Source organism: Pholcus phalangioides, unplaced genomic scaffold (assembly GCF_987345545.1).
Source record: "Pholcus phalangioides strain wild (caught in Gottingen) unplaced genomic scaffold, Ppha-v1.0 ptg000011l_1, whole genome shotgun sequence".
In the NCBI taxonomy this organism is placed as follows: domain Eukaryota; kingdom Metazoa; phylum Arthropoda; class Arachnida; order Araneae; family Pholcidae; genus Pholcus; species Pholcus phalangioides.
The window spans coordinates 52861343-52880659 of record NW_028301604.1 but is presented as its reverse complement, the minus strand read 5'-3'; the positions used below and the strand labels follow the sequence as shown (position 1 = coordinate 52880659).

The following is a 19317-nucleotide window of genomic DNA, read 5'->3' as shown; positions in this document are numbered from 1 at the left end:
CAAGCCAGACCCCGGGTGGTCTTGTGCGTAGGGGTTGTTCAGAGTGAAGCACCAACGCTTTGCTTGTGTGTTCCCATTTCCAGGAATAGGCGTATTGCGAGGTGTATTGGAAGAATTACTCCTTATATGTAGCGGGAGTTACTCGCTGTTGTAGACAAAAGAATAATTACTCCTTACAGCGGGAGTAATTCTTCGTTATTTTTCTTTTATTTTCTTATGTTGTTTTGTTTTTGCTACTGATGAAGGAACTTCCTACAGTTCCGAAACGCGTATAGCCGTGTTTCTTTTTTGTAATTTTTTGTTCAAATACGTCGTTCATTCAAATTGTCTGTCTATATTAATTGTCTATCTTAATGAAAAATAATGGATAGTATATAGTTGAATTTGTCTCAATGTTCTTTTGGTATTCAATGGATATTTTTTTGGTTAAAATCAACAGAAATAAAGTTCTGAAAAATTAATGCTCTTGGGGAAGTTTGAGGTCAAAGGGTAATTTTTTCAAATATTAAGTTTTTATTAAAACTCTGGCCCTGATTGATACTTGAAAATGATGTTGAATTATAAGTATAAACTCGTCTATTCGAGTGCTCAATTCTTTACTAATTTGGCATCTTTTTTTATAACGTTAAGAAAAAATATAGCAACGTGAACGTGGGTCAAATATATAACACATCGGCGTTACAGTGTGTGGTGCTGGAAAACGATCTTACAGGGAAGATTGGTTTCGAGGACGGATCTCGATGACGTCACGAATCTCGGGGTCAGGCTTTCTGCTCTAGGTGGTGTTGGTTGGACCCCTCAGATTGCTGGAAAGCCAACTTTCAGGGGCGAAGCTTTACACTTAAGCCAACTTTAAGGGGCAACCCGAAGTAATGCAGTGAAGTCTCTACAACTCAGAGCATCCCAAGGTATCAGTGAATCAGAGGGACTTGCATCCCTCATCCTCTGGGATCTTGTACAGTCACTGGAGCAGCAACTTGTTGCTGTGTGGGTGGAGGATAAAAAAGAGAAAAAGTCAGAACAACGTATTTATATTACGCCCACCCAAACAAGAGCCCCCCCCCCTCAACCTGTTCCCTCAAAACATCAGAGAGATTCTGGATCTTGTCAAGATCTCTTGGAATCTTGAACAGTGGCTGCAGCTGCATCTTGGTGCATGGGTGAAAAAAAAAAACAAAAGCCGATGATGCGCGCGCGTAATTATTACTCCTCCCCTCCCCATGAAGAACCATCCGAGTAATTTCACGTAGACCATTATGGAGGGAAGCAAATATTGTTCTGGGAAAACACCCTTCCCCCCCCCCCCAATAGAAGAGTTGAATGTTTCAAGCAGCTGTTTTTGGCAATAAATTAAGACACTTCCCCCCATCCCACTAGAAGACGACTTTAGGAGGGACCAGGGGCTTGTACTCTGCCACGACCACTTAGATAACCTAGGTTATATAGAAGGTCGTGACTCTGCACCGTTAACTCCCCCCCCCCTCCAAGCTCATCCTACAAGGAAGGACAAACAGCTGTATAACAAGTATGCATGAATCAAGGTCAACCGGAAAACTTTTTCCCTATCCACTGTCAACCCAAAATATCTATCACGTGACACCATTCTTTTTTTAATTCTTCGGGTAAAAAGCGGCGGGATTTTTATTTCCTTGCGTGTGCCGAAACCTTTCCGCGGACTTTCTCTGGAATAAACAATTATTAGAAACTAAAAGAAAAAAAAGTTTTTCTCAACGATCCTCTCCTTGATTTATTTGCATTTGTCGCATGTATAAAAACCACTTCCGTAATATGGTTCTTTCCGTTACTCCGTAGTTTAGTAAGTTCAACCGTAGAAACTACGAACAAACCACATAGCAGTTGACAACTCTGAATTTATATTATGAGAACGCTGTGTGGGTGCCTGTTAAATATTACAAATTAAAACAAATATCATTGAAAAAATTGGAACAACGAAAATTACACGGGACACAAGTGGTCCGTCAAATTCATTTAGACATTTTACTAGTTCTTGTTTTCAGAAAGGTTGAGAAACACTGGACTAAGTGATTCGTAATAAAAATGCCAACGTTAACTTGAGCAACATTATAAAGATCAAAAACTTATAAAAATGAATTTTCCTGAAAAATGTTGAGTGTGAAGGGAAAATGAACAAAGAACAATAGGAGGTGGAGCAAGTGCACTACTGCTTGTAACCCTAAATAGCTGCCGTTTAACTCTTTTGAGGCATGCGTAAGGGATTATGTCAGCACATACATCACATGCACACGTAGGCCAAACACAGTGAGGTGAACACAAAGTACGGGAGTGCATAATGGAGACTAGATGAGGTGCGAGATTCGAACAACAGTGTTTGTTTTCACCTCAAGGTGCTGTTTTTCGCTATTTGCTGATTGGCTCATTTCTCTCTTTCTTTTGGGGAGGCATCATCATCACACCCTTATACTTCAGAACCCCTCCGGCCATTTTTCTCTATCCTCTTCTACTATATCCAGACGTCTCTTCCTCCACCCCTATGCATTTTTTTCTTTCTAGTCGCAATTCTCATGCTTCATCTTTTCACTCCACTATAACTGCAGCCTTATCATGGAAAAAGTACAATAGTATGGACCAGGGGCGTAGCCAGAAATTTCGTTCGGGGGGGGGGGGGACCAAAGTGACAGAACAATGGATTTGGCCATCATTTTCCCTTTTTTCGGTTATTTTCTCACATTTCGGGGGGGGGGGGGACCAGACCCCCAAGTCCCTCCCCCTCGCTACGCCCTTCGTATGGACATATTTTTTGACTGTACTTAAATTCTTGATGATACATATTTTACTGTGATAGTTGCCTATCTAGCTATGTTGGATTCTGAAGCAGGTTCTGTATAATGATTGCAAAATTTCATGCCTGATTTGAAAAAAAAACCCAAGTTCTGTATCAAAGATAATGGTTACACATGTATGTTTGGTGGAATGTTCCATTTATTTTACAAATTTGTTATGAGAAATTGGCAATGTGCAGGGCCGCAACTACACGTTTGGTCAGCCGGGGCAAGCATGCATTTTGGCGCCCTCTCATAATGTTGAAGGGGAGGTTAAAGAGCTGAATTTGCATCCCCTTCTAGTCCAGCTCCTGGGGCACCAGACCCGCCTGCACCCCCTAGTTGCGGCCCTGGCAATGTGACTAAATATTCAATGAATATATTTTGGGTTACCATAGTGAGACTTTTTTTTAAAGGGAGCATTAATTCACATTCACACCTCAAAATCCAAAAACCACCACTGAGGGTCACTAGAATCAAAGTTACACTTTTGTAATAGTAAGCCAATCATGATAATCACATTTTTACACAGTGACCTGTGGTATTAGTTAATCAACATTCATTGAATATATGAAAATGCTATATAATATAAAGATTATATTGTAAAGCAAAAGTGAACTGAAAACACTAAAACAAAACTATTATGTTGCTCAGTTAGATAAACACTGTTATACTATCCAGATTTTGTAAGGATGTTCTGTTATTCCTTTTTTTAAGATGTTTTGGATATTATATAGATACACATACATACAATGCAGTAAAAAGTTTTTAATTTCGTTAATGTAGGCATAAATCAGAAAGTGAAGAAATACAATTAAAATGGTTCTTGTCTGTTTCTGAAATAGGAGCATTCCCAGTGCGTATGACCAAACACGTCAACATACCTGCATTCTCGGCAGCATATGCTTCTGCAAAAAAAATAAAAGAAATTCTGTTTTGAAATACACAAAAATTTAATTAAAGTAAAAAAAATATTTGGAAATAGTTCTTCAAAATTGTAGTGAAAGGATTCCATTCTGCTTGGCTGTAGTGAATGAGTAAGTAAACTCAACTCTTCTCCTGCACAATTGATAGACATCTTTATTATTTAGTGATCAAGTGAAGTGATATGATGTCGGGATGAAACCTGCATTTATTTATTTATACAATACATTTAATTATACATTATTTACAAGAATACATTTAATTATACATTATTTACAAGAATACATTTAATTATACATTATTTACAAGAATACATTTAATTATACATTATTTACAAGAATACATTTAATTATACATTATTTACAAGAATACATTTAATTATACATTATTTACAAGAATACATTTAATTATACATTATTTACAAGAATACATTTAATTATACATTATTTACAAGAATACATTTAATTGTGATTGAGGTAAAATATGTTCAGTCAGGCTGGGACTGCTTTGTTGTGATTGATAAAGAGCATTCAAGCTATTTGATTGGCTGTTTAGTTCCTGGCTCAGCTGATGTGTGATTTTCATTTCTTCTCAGCACTAGTATATGAACCTTTTCAATATCTTCACCCTTTCTTCACTTTTGTTGAAACACAGTAAAAACTCCATAAGCCATCATATTTCTTCAGTCCCATCTAGTTTCGACAGATAACAATGTTATTAAATCCTAGTTTACTTGTCACTGATTTTGGTTAATTCATAACTAGAAAATTTTGACAGAGAGAGAGAAAAAGATGATTTATATGGCTCCTTTTAAAGAAAAAGCTTGATAACAGCATTGCCTTATGCTGAAAAGCATTTATAAAAGTCTTAAGTTAAATTTATCAAATTTTCAGAAGAGAAATGGAACAATTCAAGCAGCCAAAGTGACACTGAGAAAATTCATTTGGTGACCATAGAAACTAAAGTTCTTGAAGTGTTAGGGATTGACCAAGTTGAGTTTGATTTCAGCACAAGTAAGTGAGGTAGGGTCAGGTGGGGTAAAATGGTCATACTGAACATAAAATGGCATAACTTCAGAATTTGAATTGATATTGCTACCAAATTTCTGTTTTAACTTTCACTTGCAAGCAGCAAAGTTTTTCACTTTGAAGTCACTAACGATCTTGTTGTATAACGATGTGAGCGTAATAGACCCCCCCCCCATGAGATTTTTCAAAATTTATTCCAGTTATGTTTTTTTTAATTTAGACTAATAAGAGCAACTGTTATATAGAATATTATATTTTTTTCTTTAACTAACATTGAGTAGTTCAGGCATCTTCAGCCCGTTACTTGCAAGCACTACGGTGCTTCCTGAAACACCTAAAGTGCTCGATGCTCATGTCCAATTTCATGCTCGCGAGCACTTGATCAACATTCCAATTAAACACCTAATACAAATTGCATTCAATGATTGAAATGATCCTGATTTTATGCATTCGCATATCAAACTTATCATACGGGTGCTCATCTTTTGATGATGGGTACAGAAGCAGTGCTTGCGACTGGAAAAAGGTTGAATACCTCTTGGGTAGTTCATGGTACAGATACAAGATAATCTCGAACACAGGGCTCAATTCTGACTTAAGTGGACCCTTGGCAGAGCAAAGCAGGCATTAGGAGATCTCCTCAACATAGGAAAAAATGTTTTACTTGTCAATAAAGATATTTTGCTTGAATTTAAAGCTCTAAATTAATGGGAGCAGTAGGCAAATAGGGTCAGGTGGGGTAAAATGATCATATAAAGAGGTATTTTCATCTTTGAAACATTTGCGCAACATTTTAGTGGCAATAAACAGTTTTTTTTAATTGTTCAAGCTCGGGTTCCATTCATTGAGTGCCTGAATAACTTCTCTCTACCATTTTAGTTTCTCAAACTTTTTATAGATTGGCTGTGAAGGGCACTCTAGTAGTGTCTCAAGAACATTATTTCATTCATTGGTAAGTTGTAATCATTATATTTCATATTTTATAGTAATTTAAACAACGTGGGGTAAAATGGTCATCGCATTAGGCTTAACTAACACTTAGTTGTTAGGAGCTATTTTGCCTAACATATAATTGAACTTTAAAAAATTTTTTTTACTTGATAGTTTTTTTTACTTAATTTACTTTTTACAGTTAATTTTTTTTTTCCCAGAGCAAACATGTGCTTGGAAAGTAGGTGTTTGAACCTATATGTGAAAAGAATATACAACAGTACTCTGACATCCTTCCATTAGTATTGCTAGCTGTTGGAAAGAGCATCAGAGTATCATGTGAGCTGCAAGAACACGAGTTGAAGATTCCATATCACTCTTAAAGAAGATGGATCATTAACAAGTCAAGAAAAAAGGATTGTAGAAGAAAATCATGGGTGACATGCAAAGGAGACTGGTATTGAAGGCTTGAAATCTCTTGCTCAATGTGAACAACCCTCACCCTTTTGTAGATGTTGAACTTCCACAATTCACGACCAAGTAAAATAAAGATACAGAATCAATTTCATGAATGGCTGACTTGAACATAGAAGGTAAAGAAGTATCAAGATTAGCTAATATCAGTGTTGTGTCTGGTGAAAGACTTGAAACGAGCCATATACTGACTACCTTGCCCTCGTTAATCTCAGCTGTAAACGAAAGGGTAATACAGAACTCAAAGGCAAAATGAAAACATGTTCAGAATGGCAAAGGAGAAACCTTAATTAAGGGAATTAGTTGAACTTTGACTGCCACAAAATAGAAATATGCGAAAATTTTATTAAACTCCCATAGCCAAAGAAAAAATTTCCTGAAGATCTGAGGCAAATCTATACCTATTTTAACTTTATGAAAGATGTCAGAAGGCTGTGTGTGTGTGGGGTGCTGGTTTATTATGAAGAGAACAAAAACCAATAATGCAAATTATCAGACAAGTGATTAATAAGAATTTATTATCATGAAAAAGCCTAAATAATGAATTTTTATACCTTTCCAGAAAATGAGGACATAAATGAAATAAGGGATCAGTTGTATTTGAAGATCCTAAATGAAGCCAAGTTTTAACCATAGAGTACATTAAAAGTTATAAATTTAAAAATAGAAAATGATTGTTTGATAAATGTGTTAAATAAAATTTCAATGCCCACTGATTATTTTCTTAAAATTTCATTATTATTTGGTATGACCATTTTACCCAAAGTGGTCATAAAAGTGAGGTCTAAAAAGTTGCTGAAAAAAAACTGTTACACTCAAAAAATATTTTTGAAAAATGTGCTAGTCTTCTCTCTAAGAATTTAATGTAAAATATCAGCCAAAAGATATCTTATTTTTGAAAAATTCATACGGTTATACCTCTTCAAAGATGAAAATACCTCTTTTTATGACCATTTTATCCCACCTGACCCTATTTGCCTACTGCTCCCATTAATTTAGAGCTTTAAATTCAAGCAAAATATCTTTATTGACAAGTAAAACATTTTTTCCTATGTTGAGGAGATCTCCCAATGCCTGCTTTGCTCTGCCAAGGGTCCACTCAAGTCAGAATTGAGCCCTGTGTTCGAGATTATCTTGTATCTGTACCATGACCTACCCAAGAGGTATTCAACCTTTTTCCAGTCGCGAGCACTGCTTCTGTACCCATCATCAAAAGATGAGCACCCGTATGATAAGTTTGATATGCGAATGCATAAAATCAGGATCATTTCAATCATTGAATGCAATTTGTATTAAGTGTTTAATTGGAATGTTGATCAAGTGCTCGCGAGCATGAAATTGGACATGAGCATCGAGCACTCTAGGTGTTTCAGGAAGCACCGTAGTGCTTGCAAGTAACGGGCTGAAGATGCCTGAACTACTCAATGTTAGTTAAAGAAAAAAATATAATATTCTATATAACAGTTGCTCTTATTAGTCTAAATTAAAAAAACATAACTGGAATAAATTTTGAAAAATCTCATGGGGGGTCTATTACGCTCACATCGTTATACAACGAGGTCGTTAGTGACTTCACAGCCTTAACGCAAATTCTCAACGAGCCCCATAACGCAAATCTCAATGACCATCGTCAAAAACTTGGGTTTTCTCAGCAACCCGCGGTATGACATTATATATTTTATGAAAAACCCTCTGGGCCGAGAGTAGCGTTAGGTCTGAAATGGATGGACCAATCAGATAATTTTCCCCGCTACTGATAATCATCATCACTATCAACGAGTGCTGTGCACATGCGTTATTATTATTGTATTTTTATTTATTTTGTGCGCGTTTGTGTGTGTTGATTGTCCCTAATTATCGTAAGCCACACACACTTTTTTTAATTCATCTGGATTCTTTTTATTTTCGTCAAATATTTGAGAAAGAGGTAGGCTATGTACGCACATGAAACTGGCATGGGGAAATTTTCTAAATTATTACTATAAAAAATGATGTTCTGTTGAAGTTCAATGATGTTATATGAATTTTCAAAACAACTAGCAAAAATATCACTATCATATATTCCCATGTTTTTAACATATTTATCTACCGTCTTGATATTAAGAAAAAATCAAGAACAAGTAACCTTTTATTTACATCATTAATTAGACAATTGGTTTAATTGTTTCACATAACATGAAAATTAAGTGCTGCCAAATTTACACTTTGTTGATATCTCTTTTATACTCCGATCAGAAAGTGCACTCAAGGATTAGAAAAAATTTATTTTTAATAAAAATTATTTGTTGATTAATATAAAATTAACTTCAATCTTTTATAGTGTACTTACTAAGTGCACAGAGTACTGTGTGTGTGTGTAAGGGTGTTTATTTCATTACACTTCTGTGTACTGCACAGAAAGTAGCAATAAAATTGTTTTAACATTATATCAGTGATAAAATAACGTATTACGAAATATCGATGTTATTAAACGAATTGAGAAAAAAAAATCTGCTGGGGACGAGTTATAAAAAAATATTGTAGCGAATTTCAAAATGTCTTGAAGGCAGGAGCTTGCTCTTTGGTTGTTTCTCTACTTTATAATCATTTCAAAAAGTTGAAACGAACATATTCAACTGGTTTGCAAGCAGGGCCGTCATTTCAACTTTTTCCGGGGGGGGGGGGGGTCAAAACACATGTACTCAATGTATGTATATATATATACACCATTTTTAGTGTATTTTCAAAAGCCGGGGGGGGGAAGCGTTTGTCCCCCCCCCTGAATGACGGGCCTGTTTGCAAGATGAACTTTCGTTATCAATTTAAAATTCTTGTAGAATTCTTCCAAAATTTCCAGTTTTTTTAGAGAGAGCGTTTTTTGTTTTTCCGACATTACCAACGACGAATTTGACAGTCAGCAAGCAGTGCCGTCTGAACGCATGGATCCACCCGAGCACGGCCCAGGGGCCTGAAGAGAAAAAGGGCCCTCACAAAAATGGGAAGTAATTGAAATTTTCGAGAATTTTCTAGGTTGGGCCTCAGAAAAATCAATTGGCCCGGAGGCCCATGATGCTCTTAAGACGGTCCTGTCAGCAAGCAAAGCACCACATCAAAAGAAAGTTCTACAGGAAATGATCGAAAGAACTTACTGTGCATGTGTACCTATTTTCTGCAGACCTGTACCCTCCAAATGCTTACAGTAGACTTTCTCACCCTCTCGGGATAACGTTGAAAACATAGGGAGAGAAAAAATTCTGAAAGGTCACATGGCCGTCAAAACAATTGAAACCCATTTCTTCGGGACTCTCCACATCTGCGTATTCTCAGAAAGAGGCAATAAACAAATCACCTAACTGTCCACTCTAAATGGTCATCAGCCATCTCACTGGCAATTTTCATATACGTCAGCAATCACCCTAAAATTTATGTCTTTTGCGGTGACAATATGCTAGAACTGTCGCAGGAACGCTTTTTCACTGCATACAAAAATTTTGTGCGCATTTGATGGATATAAATTACGTTTTTCTTTTTTCAAAAGTTTCCGAGTTTTAGTCGAAGTGAAAACGTCGAATAATTGAGGTTTTACGTTAAATAAATAAATGAAATATTTTAACATTAAAATGTATTTGTTGTACAAAATGTATTGTTATCACAATTGCTACCCAAGTTAAACGTTGTATAAACATGAAAGTTGTATAACTGAGTGACGTATGAATGAGGTTACTCTGTGATTTGTAGATATGCCCTATTAAAAATAATCGTTTTTAAACTTTATGAAACACAATTCAACAAACATCGCAACTGGCCTCGATGCAGGGACAAACTCTTCTGACATAGATTCATTATAGTTAACTCTTAATGCTCAAAATAAAAATTTAACAAAAATTCAAATTTTTAGCTTTGCTTACCGTTCTTTTGGGCTAGAACCGTAGGATTCATCCACGTGGGAAAAACATTAATCCTTTATGTACGTAAACTCGTTCAACTATTTTACTAGAAGATTTTGAACAACTGTATTTTTGCAGACGCGAATCTCAAATATTTTTCTGTTCAACAATATCGTCTGTGAATAGAAGTTTTGAGGGGAGATGTGTCCTCAAGACAGTACAGCGAATAAAAAAGGCCGATGCGGAATGTAGCCTTTTTTTTCAGAAGCAAGGAAAAAACCCCTAGATTTGTTTGTACTGGGAGAGGGAGGGGTTACTAGAGGGGCTGTGAGCGAAATCACGTGATTCAGTACACACGTCATTACAGCCATTTCGTGCAATACTTTTAGCGGGAAAACGCTTTAAACGAGAAATCTGGATGAGTATCAGTAATAAGAGTTGGCACGAGAGAGTCGCAGGACCCAAGGAGGAAAAAGTAATGTAGGATCCACTGTATACAAAAGCTTGCAGCAAAGCTGTCTCAGTATCGTAACCCGCCCACCAGAGTGGGGCCTGGACCATTCTTGTCATTTTTTGTCTTTTTTCCACACTATTAGTTCACTATAGAGGGGGTCCGCTGAAGAGCGCAGCCTACGGGCCCCTGTTCCAGGATGTTGGGGGGCGGGGTTCATGCACTTTATCGGCCCCCAGAGGCAATTTCACTGTGGAATACGACGTCTGTTTACTCCAATTTTCATTCTATCGAGACATTATGGCCTTCTACGAACTGAAACAGCAGCGGTCGCGCGGTAGCCCTGTAGATCCCTACACACGCTAGACGACTAGATAAGGATTATTCTAGTGGCCGCCCTTATTCTAGTGGCTACAGCCCTGAGGACACACAAAATGCTGGTGTCCTTGATGTCTCAGTAGCCATGCCCATCACAATGTCTTTTCTTCCTTCCTAGCAGAACGACTGCCATGAGAGCCGGGGGTGGGGGCCCTTGTACAATGTTCTTTTCTTCGTTTCCGGCTTTTTTTTTCTTTTTTTTTTTTCGTTTACTTGTACATGTGTATAGTTAAAAAAACTTTCAATGAGATCTAAGGTACGCAGTTCAAGATATCCGTCCATACGAGTACAAATTGATATGATTGATATTAAAGAGTCCTGTCTATTTTCCTATGGGATATATCTGAAAGAAAAAAAATCAAAAAGTTCTTTCCACGGCCCCCCTGACTCCTGGGCCCTAGGGCTGGAGCCCTGTCAGCCCCCCCCCCCCATGTGGGGGCCATGCTAGCAAGCTTTTGGCGTCCCCGGGTAAGGAAAGGTTAGAAGGAGTGGTTAAAGGGGTAATTCAGCGCCCCTCTAGTTCAGCACCCTGTACAATGGACCCGCTCTCCCTAGTTGCGGCTTTGTGTGCGTATGTAAATCAAAAACTGCTTGAAAAGAACGGTAGTTGTGAAAATTGTCTTAGTGCAACTCTTCGATATTACCCGCATGCAACGTTTTATCTAGATGTTTTTTTCATTGCAAAAACAACAGATAGACAGCCACATTCATATACGATACAAAAATAAATACCAAAAAGACAGAATAATGAAAGCAAAACACCCACAATGCAGCTCATAGGGACATATTTCCTCCCCGATTCATACTTCTGATAATTTTTTATGAATTTATTAGAAATGTTTGGGCCCCCCGGTAATTTGTACTTTTTGGATGAGATACTAATTGGTTTTTTTGCTAAAACGTTATAATCGGGATCCAATGCATTTCATTCAAGTATTTTAAAATATATATCTCAGTTTTAACGGCGTAATCACGTTACTTTATGAATGTCATTATAATCGAGTTTTAATGCTCATTTAGAAAAATTTAATTTTTTCTTGATTGGATTTTTTTTTTGTTATCAGTGCAAGAGCGCCAAACAGAGAATTAGTTTCTGTCGAATAGAACTTCACCATACAGTTCCTTGAATTTGTCTTTTCCCCTCATTTTTTATGGCAACTTGAGAAGAAGATCAATTCCTTTGTCCAGTGCATAGAAAATCCCATCACCCTCCTTGTCAAACCACTTAAGAGACAATGGAAGACAGCAACCGCAGGTCCAGCCGAACCGTCATCAGGGTGTTCAAACCTTTCCAATAGATGATGGCAGCTTTCCGGTTACCCCAACCATCCAAAAAAATGTGGATTTTCTCGGTTGAAAAAACCGCCCTCAGCGGTTGCAGTTGTATCTGTGCGTTGACAGAATAAAACTATAGATGATGCCTTCCCCCTCAACCGCCTGCAACCGCGCCGTAGTCAGGTCCTGGCCTAAGACCCCCCTGTTGCAAACCGAAAGTGTAAAGATAAACACACGAAACGAGTAGAAAGATCGAGAAGGTCTTCGTTGACCTCCATACGGTAGCACTGCCAGACTGGTATTAAAGTAGAATTTTTGGAAAAGTCGATGTGTCTAAAAATGATGCGAAGAATAGAGAAAGTAGTTCGTGTTGTTGGACTTGAAGCTCAATGTGTGTGAGATTCTTATTTGTCGATCACATTCTGTCTGCTTGTAAATACGTGTAAAATAACTGTTTCCCGTGAATAAACCTGCGTCGTCCTGTAAATTGGTTCATTCTCTGCTTATTTCAAGAACTTGTGAGAAGTTATCCAAAACAATTTGGTGTCAGAAGTGGGATAATTCAAGGACTTGAATGGTGAAAACGAGAATGATGGGCATAGACGAGATGCGAGAACAGCTGAACCAGTTGATAACCTTTATGGGCCAGATGAAATTAGGCATTGTGGAAGAGATGAACAAATCCGCCACCACCGTCAACACATCTATTGCTGGAGTAATGGAAGATGTCGCTGACGTGAAAGAAGACATCACCACGTCCATCGCTGCCGTGAAAGAAGACGTCACCACCTCCATTGCTGCCGCGAAAGACGACGTCACTGCTGTCAATGCGTCCATCGCTGCCGTCAAAGAGGAAATCGCCACATCAATTGCCGGGGTGAAGGAAGACATCGCCACATCGATCGCGGAGTGAAGGGAGATATCGCTGTCATTGAAAGCAGGGTGGACGGAATAGATGACACCGTGAAAGAACTCTCCCAAGAAATGATTGCAGTCGACGAGAAGCTCTCGAAGAGGATACAAGAGCTAGAAAAGAAAATTCAAGAGTCTACGTTTTTTTCTTTTGCGGACGCTCACCAGGTCCTGCCAGCTATAGTTGATGTCAGTCGGCCGAACATCAAGCCCTCGACATATAACGGAAGGACATCGTGGTCGATCTTCAGGACCCAGTTCGAGATGATCACCTCTGCGAATGGATTGGACTATGTTATCGAGGCCTTCCACCTAGCCGCCGCACTCCGAGGAGAAGCTGTCGAAGTGCTTCAAATGCTCGCCGCCGAGGACCGACCTAGCTATGAAGCTCTGACGAACGCACTCGAGCGGAAGTTCATAGAGAACTGATTGAAAAACTTCCACCGGCTGCAACCGAAGACCAGGTAGCAGAAAGCTGGAGAAACATTGCAAGAACAGACCATGGACATCGAGAGACTCTCGCAGTTGGCGTATTGCGATTGCCTTCCAGACATCAGAAATGGACTGATCCTGCAGTGCTTCGTCGACTCCGTCAAGGACCCCGACATCCAGTAGGTCTTGCGCCTGGGCGAATATAAGGACGTGAGAAGTGCTCTGGTCTACGCTATGGAATTTCAAGTAGCCCAGCAAGCTTCGAGGAGAGACAGACAAATGGTCAGCGGTGCTGTTGCGGAGGACTCTACGGTGGACATCATCAGAGAGCTGAAAGAACTCCTGAAGAGTGCCACCAACTATCATGGGGACTGGAAAGACAAGTCACGGGTGTGCTAAAAAAGGCCACCTGCGGAGCGCATGCTCAGTCACGGCTACCGGTACGGGGAAGTGTACCACGTTTAAAGTATGTATACCACGTTTCGCAGCTGCATGGTGGAGACCATGGACTCTACGTTAGAGGCGAAATTGATGGACTCCCATGTAAAATGGTAATCGACACCGGAGCCAACGTGAGCATCGTCAGGACGGACCTGGCTCAAAAATTCAGCAACGACTTCTCTACGTACCACCATCGTTGATGCTGCAGACAGTCACGGGAGAGATGATAGTCACGGATGACTGTGCGAGGAAAATTGGAAATCTCAGTGAAGTTCGACACGGTCGTCTACGAACACACTGTCTGCCGACATAAAAGACCCGTGTATCATCGGACTAGACTTCCAGAGGAAATATGGATTTTACTTGGACATGAGAAATGACCAGCTGCACACGCTGAGGGAAAAACATGGCCCTACTTGGATGTGGTCATGATGTATTTCCTCCACAGAAAGTGATGGTCATTCCGGAAGCGGTAAAAGGGTTCATCCCGGATGGCATGAAGAGGAAGATCCAGCCTCGGAAAGAAAAATCGCATAGAAATGCCGATGCCCTGACAAGAGAACCGGGTCCACAGAACCGTCGTCATTGCGTCAAGGCCAAGGGCGTAGCCAGGGGGGGGGGGACTTGGGGGTCTGGTCCCCCCCCGAAATGTGAGAAAATGACCGAAAAAAGGGAAAAAGATGGCCAAATCCATTGTTCTGTCACTTTGGTCCCCCCCCGAAATGAAAGTGGTTCCCCCCCCCGAACGAAATTTCTGGCTACGCCCCTGGTCAAGGCTGTGAAAACCTGCGGGAACCCTGTAGTGAGACAGATAACATCTCAAGTCTCAAGTGACGACCCTTGGAGCAACAAGAACACCCGGAAGGCCCAGCTAGAAGATCCCGACATACGACCGATCATGGACTTGAAAGAATCCACTGGAAATAAACCAGCGCGGCAAGACGTCTATTCTTCCAATCAGGCGACCAGAAGGTACTGGGCGTTATGGGACTCCCTGGAGATGATAGATGGCGTGCTGTACCGCAAATGGGAGTCGGAAGATGGAAAGACGTTCTGGTGGCAACTCGTCCTGCCATTGTGTGAAAGAAGCGTTAAAAGAATTGCATAGAGGTCCGACCAGTGGACATTTCGGCATAATTAGGACTCTCCAGAAGGTCTGTGAACGATTCTGTTGGGACAAATCCAGGGCCGATGTGGAAGAGTGGTGCAAGAATTGCGATGCCTGCGCCACTCGCAAAAATCCTCCGAAGCGCACCCGGGCCCGTTTTCAACACCACAACGTTGGAGCGCCGTTCGAGGGAATGAATAGTCAGGGACGTCTTGGGACCGTTACTGAGAACCGTCCACGAGAGAGCTGAATTCTCGCAATCGCAGGTGCTTATGGACAGGGCCGGATTAAAACGTTTGAAGGCCCTAAGCACTTGAATGATTTTTGTGCCCCCCCCCCAGTCCCTAAAAGTATATTTCACTTGATATCGAATCTATAAAAGAAAAAAAAAAGTTAAATAAAATTTTATATTTCAGAAGTTATATACACACATATATATATATATATATATACTAATCTAAAGCAGAATTATGATTTGAATATTTTCAAGCACAGACATTGAAAAAGTCTTTCTTCCCTTTTTTTCTCTATTTGCAAATCATTGGTAATGTCTCTTGGCTCATTTTTGTTTATTTTTGGGACATCTTGGAAGAGATTTTGGAATTTTTCTGTCACATTTCCCAAAAAGACAAGGCCTCAGATTTTTATACTTTTTTTTTCAAAATATTTTAAAAACATTTAAAGATATTTTCTCCCATCGACTGCTTGTTAGGATTTCACAACGTGGATTCAATCACAACCACTGAATCTTGGCATGACCGATATTACTCACATTTTTTTTGATGAACCACAGTCATTGGGTACCTGTTCTTTCAGATGCATTTTCGAGTTACATTCTGTTAATATTTCTGTACTTCTACGATGGATCAAACTAAAGCATCTTCATACCTATATTCTAGGAGTTCTAGATCGAACCACAAAAGGTTGGCTCTAGGCTGTGTTACCTATGCAGATGCAAAAAAAAAAGATTGAAAAGAAAAATGTTTTTATGTAAAATTTGCACTCCCAAGAGATCCGTAAGATCCAGGGAATTTGTTAGTGTTGGTAGACATCGAAGAACCGGGATTCAGTCCCAGACTTGCACAATCAGAGGCTAGCTCCGTAACCACTGGACTGCCAGGCGGCAATTTTTAACGTATTTCATCGTGAGTTTTCTGGGTTATTTTACTAATGCGACTTATACACCAGAGAGCCGTAGAAACTGTCTCGCACGGGTAACAATAATTAACTGTAAAATAAAATCCATGAAACTATGCAGTCGATCCTCTAATGACTCAAAGATTTGAGCATTTTTAAGTTCATGTCCTTATTCTGGAGAACTTGGCTTACTCTTAAATTTGTCATTTTTGTATTGATTTAGTATTTATCTGATAAGTACTAAAAGGGAAACTTCAATTTTTTTCACTTCCCACCATCTACCACAATGGCGTCATTTCGTGACTTTGAAGTATTCCAATAACGGTCCCGTACCGTTATTGATATAACCCGCGGGCTATCAAAGTCCCTGAATGAATATGCCGAATTTTCCGATCTCCAAGAGCGTTTTTCTCCTGCGGGTTATATACTGAAAATAACGGCAATTTCTCCGCTACCAACCTGCGTTCAAAGACAGCGTATCTACGGCGTAAATTCGCTTTATTTCCCGCAAGATTGCAGTCGCGCCTTTACGAAGAATCGAAAAGGGACATTGGTTTACTCGTTTAAATTACCGAAAATTTTCGGAGATCGTTGGGAAAAAACGGGATCTGTGAAAACTCCAGCTAAAATATCCATAGTTTTGTCGTCTAGAAACTATGCGGTCGTGTGGTTATCGTCGGCAGTTGCCGATCGTGACAATTTCACATCGCGAAAATCCGGATTTGGCGAACAGGGCCCGGCTTTAGGAAAAAAATCTCTACCCATGCAGAACCTATTTTTGGTGCTACTGACCATGTTTTTTTTGGTCGACAAAGCTTTTTTGACAATTTCAACTCCATTTGGCACCTCTCCTAGAGCGGCGCCCAATATGGCCGCACGGTCCGCCCCTGCATTGGTGGGGGAGGGGCATGCTCTTAACAATAGTCAAAGGAAGGAGTTTATACTAGGAGCATGCTCATTTTATACATACATAACTTCTGTGAGATACCAATTATATATAAATGTCCTACCTTTCCAAAACATGTTGTTGGAGAGAATGAAATATTTGCACCCTCTCTTGTTTTTTGCACTCCCTCTCGTGCATTGCTGGGATTGTACATTACTCCTTCACGTATTGCTAGGATGTTGCTTAACATTGTATCGCCAACAGAACTATCAATTATGAGTGATGAATGGGTTGCACCACAATGCAAAGAATTACAAGAAGTGAAATCAGTTCAGAGAATAGATAGATATTGGGCAGACATTCAAACTTTGTAACCTTGAAAGGCGCAGTGAAAGAGAGTTCAGTGTTAACAAAAGTCTGTTTGAACAGCGAAAAATCTGTCCTTCCAATGCTTTAAAAGAATAACACAGACAAAATCTTATGTTCAAGGGCATGAAAAATTTTTAAAAAAATTGTCCTTAAGATGTTGAACTTCTGAAAGCGACTCGTGATTCATATAGAAAATATTGTAAGAAGCTTTAGGCTGAGAAAAACAGCAAGAAAAAACATTTTTAATTTATTAACATGCTATTATGTTGAGAAATTGTTTAAGCAAATAAGGTATATATATTTTTCTCATTTTTTTGCATTTCGCTTTTAAATTTAATCATTACTTTAAATTCTGTGAGAAGCTAACTTTTTTCACGGAAACCCTTATTATATTCTACATGCACTTTTTTTTTTGCCATATCAGGATGAATAAGATTTTGATGTTCAAGCAGCAGAAATTCTTGCTGCCTAGGTTTTCAGTATGCGTGATGCTTAATTTGAAAAGAGTCTAATAATTTTTATTCGTCATATCAGTAATTCATGTTTTAGTAGTGAAAGATAAGATACTTCAGAAAAAATTTAAATAGGCTTTAATTTGTGAAGGAAATTTATTTAGAATTTATTCATTCCAACCATTTTTGGTGAAACTTTTGGCATTTCACGGAAAAATTACTCCTTATATTGCAGATACAGTTAGTGTTTAGTTCTGTTCCATTTTCAAAATTTCTGCTCCAAAAATGAAAGTTTCTGCTCCAAAATGGATGAGGGGCGCTTGCACCCCTGTTATCATAATTTGCGACAGTATGCAAATTGGTAGGCAGGAACTTTTAGCTGGTACAGAAAGCCCCTCCGAAAAATCAATTTGTCAAAAGGCCCCATGATGCTGTTAGAAGGGCTCGAGAGAAAGGCTCATTATAGAAATTGCACAAAATCTCATACCAAAAACTCAGCATTAACGTGATCTCTAGTTTGCAATATTATCAGTTTTTTTTCATTTGTGCTATCCTTTTAATGAAGATCTTCAACTATATAATCAATCGAAAATTTTAGGATTTTCTGCCGGATGCTTGATAATGGAAAAAAATTGCACATATATATATAAAAAAATTTGGCAACTTTTTGTGGTGCCCCTTTCCTCCTGTTGCCCTAAGCATGTGCTTATTTTGCGTAATGGTTAATCCGACCCTTCTTATAGGATGAGATCATTGAATCGCTAAACATGGCAATATGCAATATAACGATATGGCCACAGTTTGTGTTTGGTGAAGTAGCCACAGAGAGGGAACTGTTTCCACCATAATACAAACAACGGCCAGGAAAACCTGATAAGTTTTTCAAAATACCACAGAAATGTGCACTAAAAAATAATTAGGAAACATTATCAGAAGCAGAGAAAGACTGATAATTTAAAAAGCTGACATATTTTCAATGAGAAAATGATTGATAATAATTGCATATAGCCACTCCCTAACGCAGAATGTACAAAGATCAAAATATTTTGCAATCTTGAAAATATTCTTACTCTACACTTGCCTCCTCCTTCCCTTTAGTCATGGCCCTGATTCCAGAGATATGGTGTATATACACAGGGTGATTCAGAAAAAACATCACCAAAATGATAGAGCAATTCAGGCATATGATAGCAATACAAAATCACATAGAAATATAAGTGCGCAAATGCCACCTGGAGCCACTACAGAAGTTGCTGCGTCACTCACTTTTAGAGCAATCTTGAACTCAGCAAGCATGAAGTTGCAATTCTGGCAACATAAATATGTTAGGGACCACACATGTACTCAAAACACATGTTCCGACATGCACCAATTCGTTAGCAATTCTGCAGAAGAAATTTACTTTCACAAAATAGTATGAAAATAAACAACAAGAATTTTATTCATACGAATA

At 38.8% G+C, this 19317-nt stretch overlaps 2 protein-coding genes across 4 annotated transcripts in view; one reads left to right on the top strand and one right to left on the bottom strand.

Annotated features, from left to right (window-relative positions):
- Positions 1-19317, top strand: part of LOC149080555 (kinesin light chain-like) — a 172264-nt gene that overhangs the window by 139564 nt on the left and 13383 nt on the right. The window lies entirely within an intron of this gene.
- Enoph (enolase-phosphatase E1) overlaps positions 3550-19317 on the bottom strand; it is a 37409-nt gene continuing 21641 nt past the window's right edge. The window contains exon 6 of the mRNA XM_089239670.1: positions 3550-3709. Coding sequence (XP_089095796.1) covers positions 3579-3709 — 131 coding nt within the window. The 3' untranslated portion in view covers positions 3550-3578. The remainder of the gene's footprint in view (positions 3710-19317) is intronic.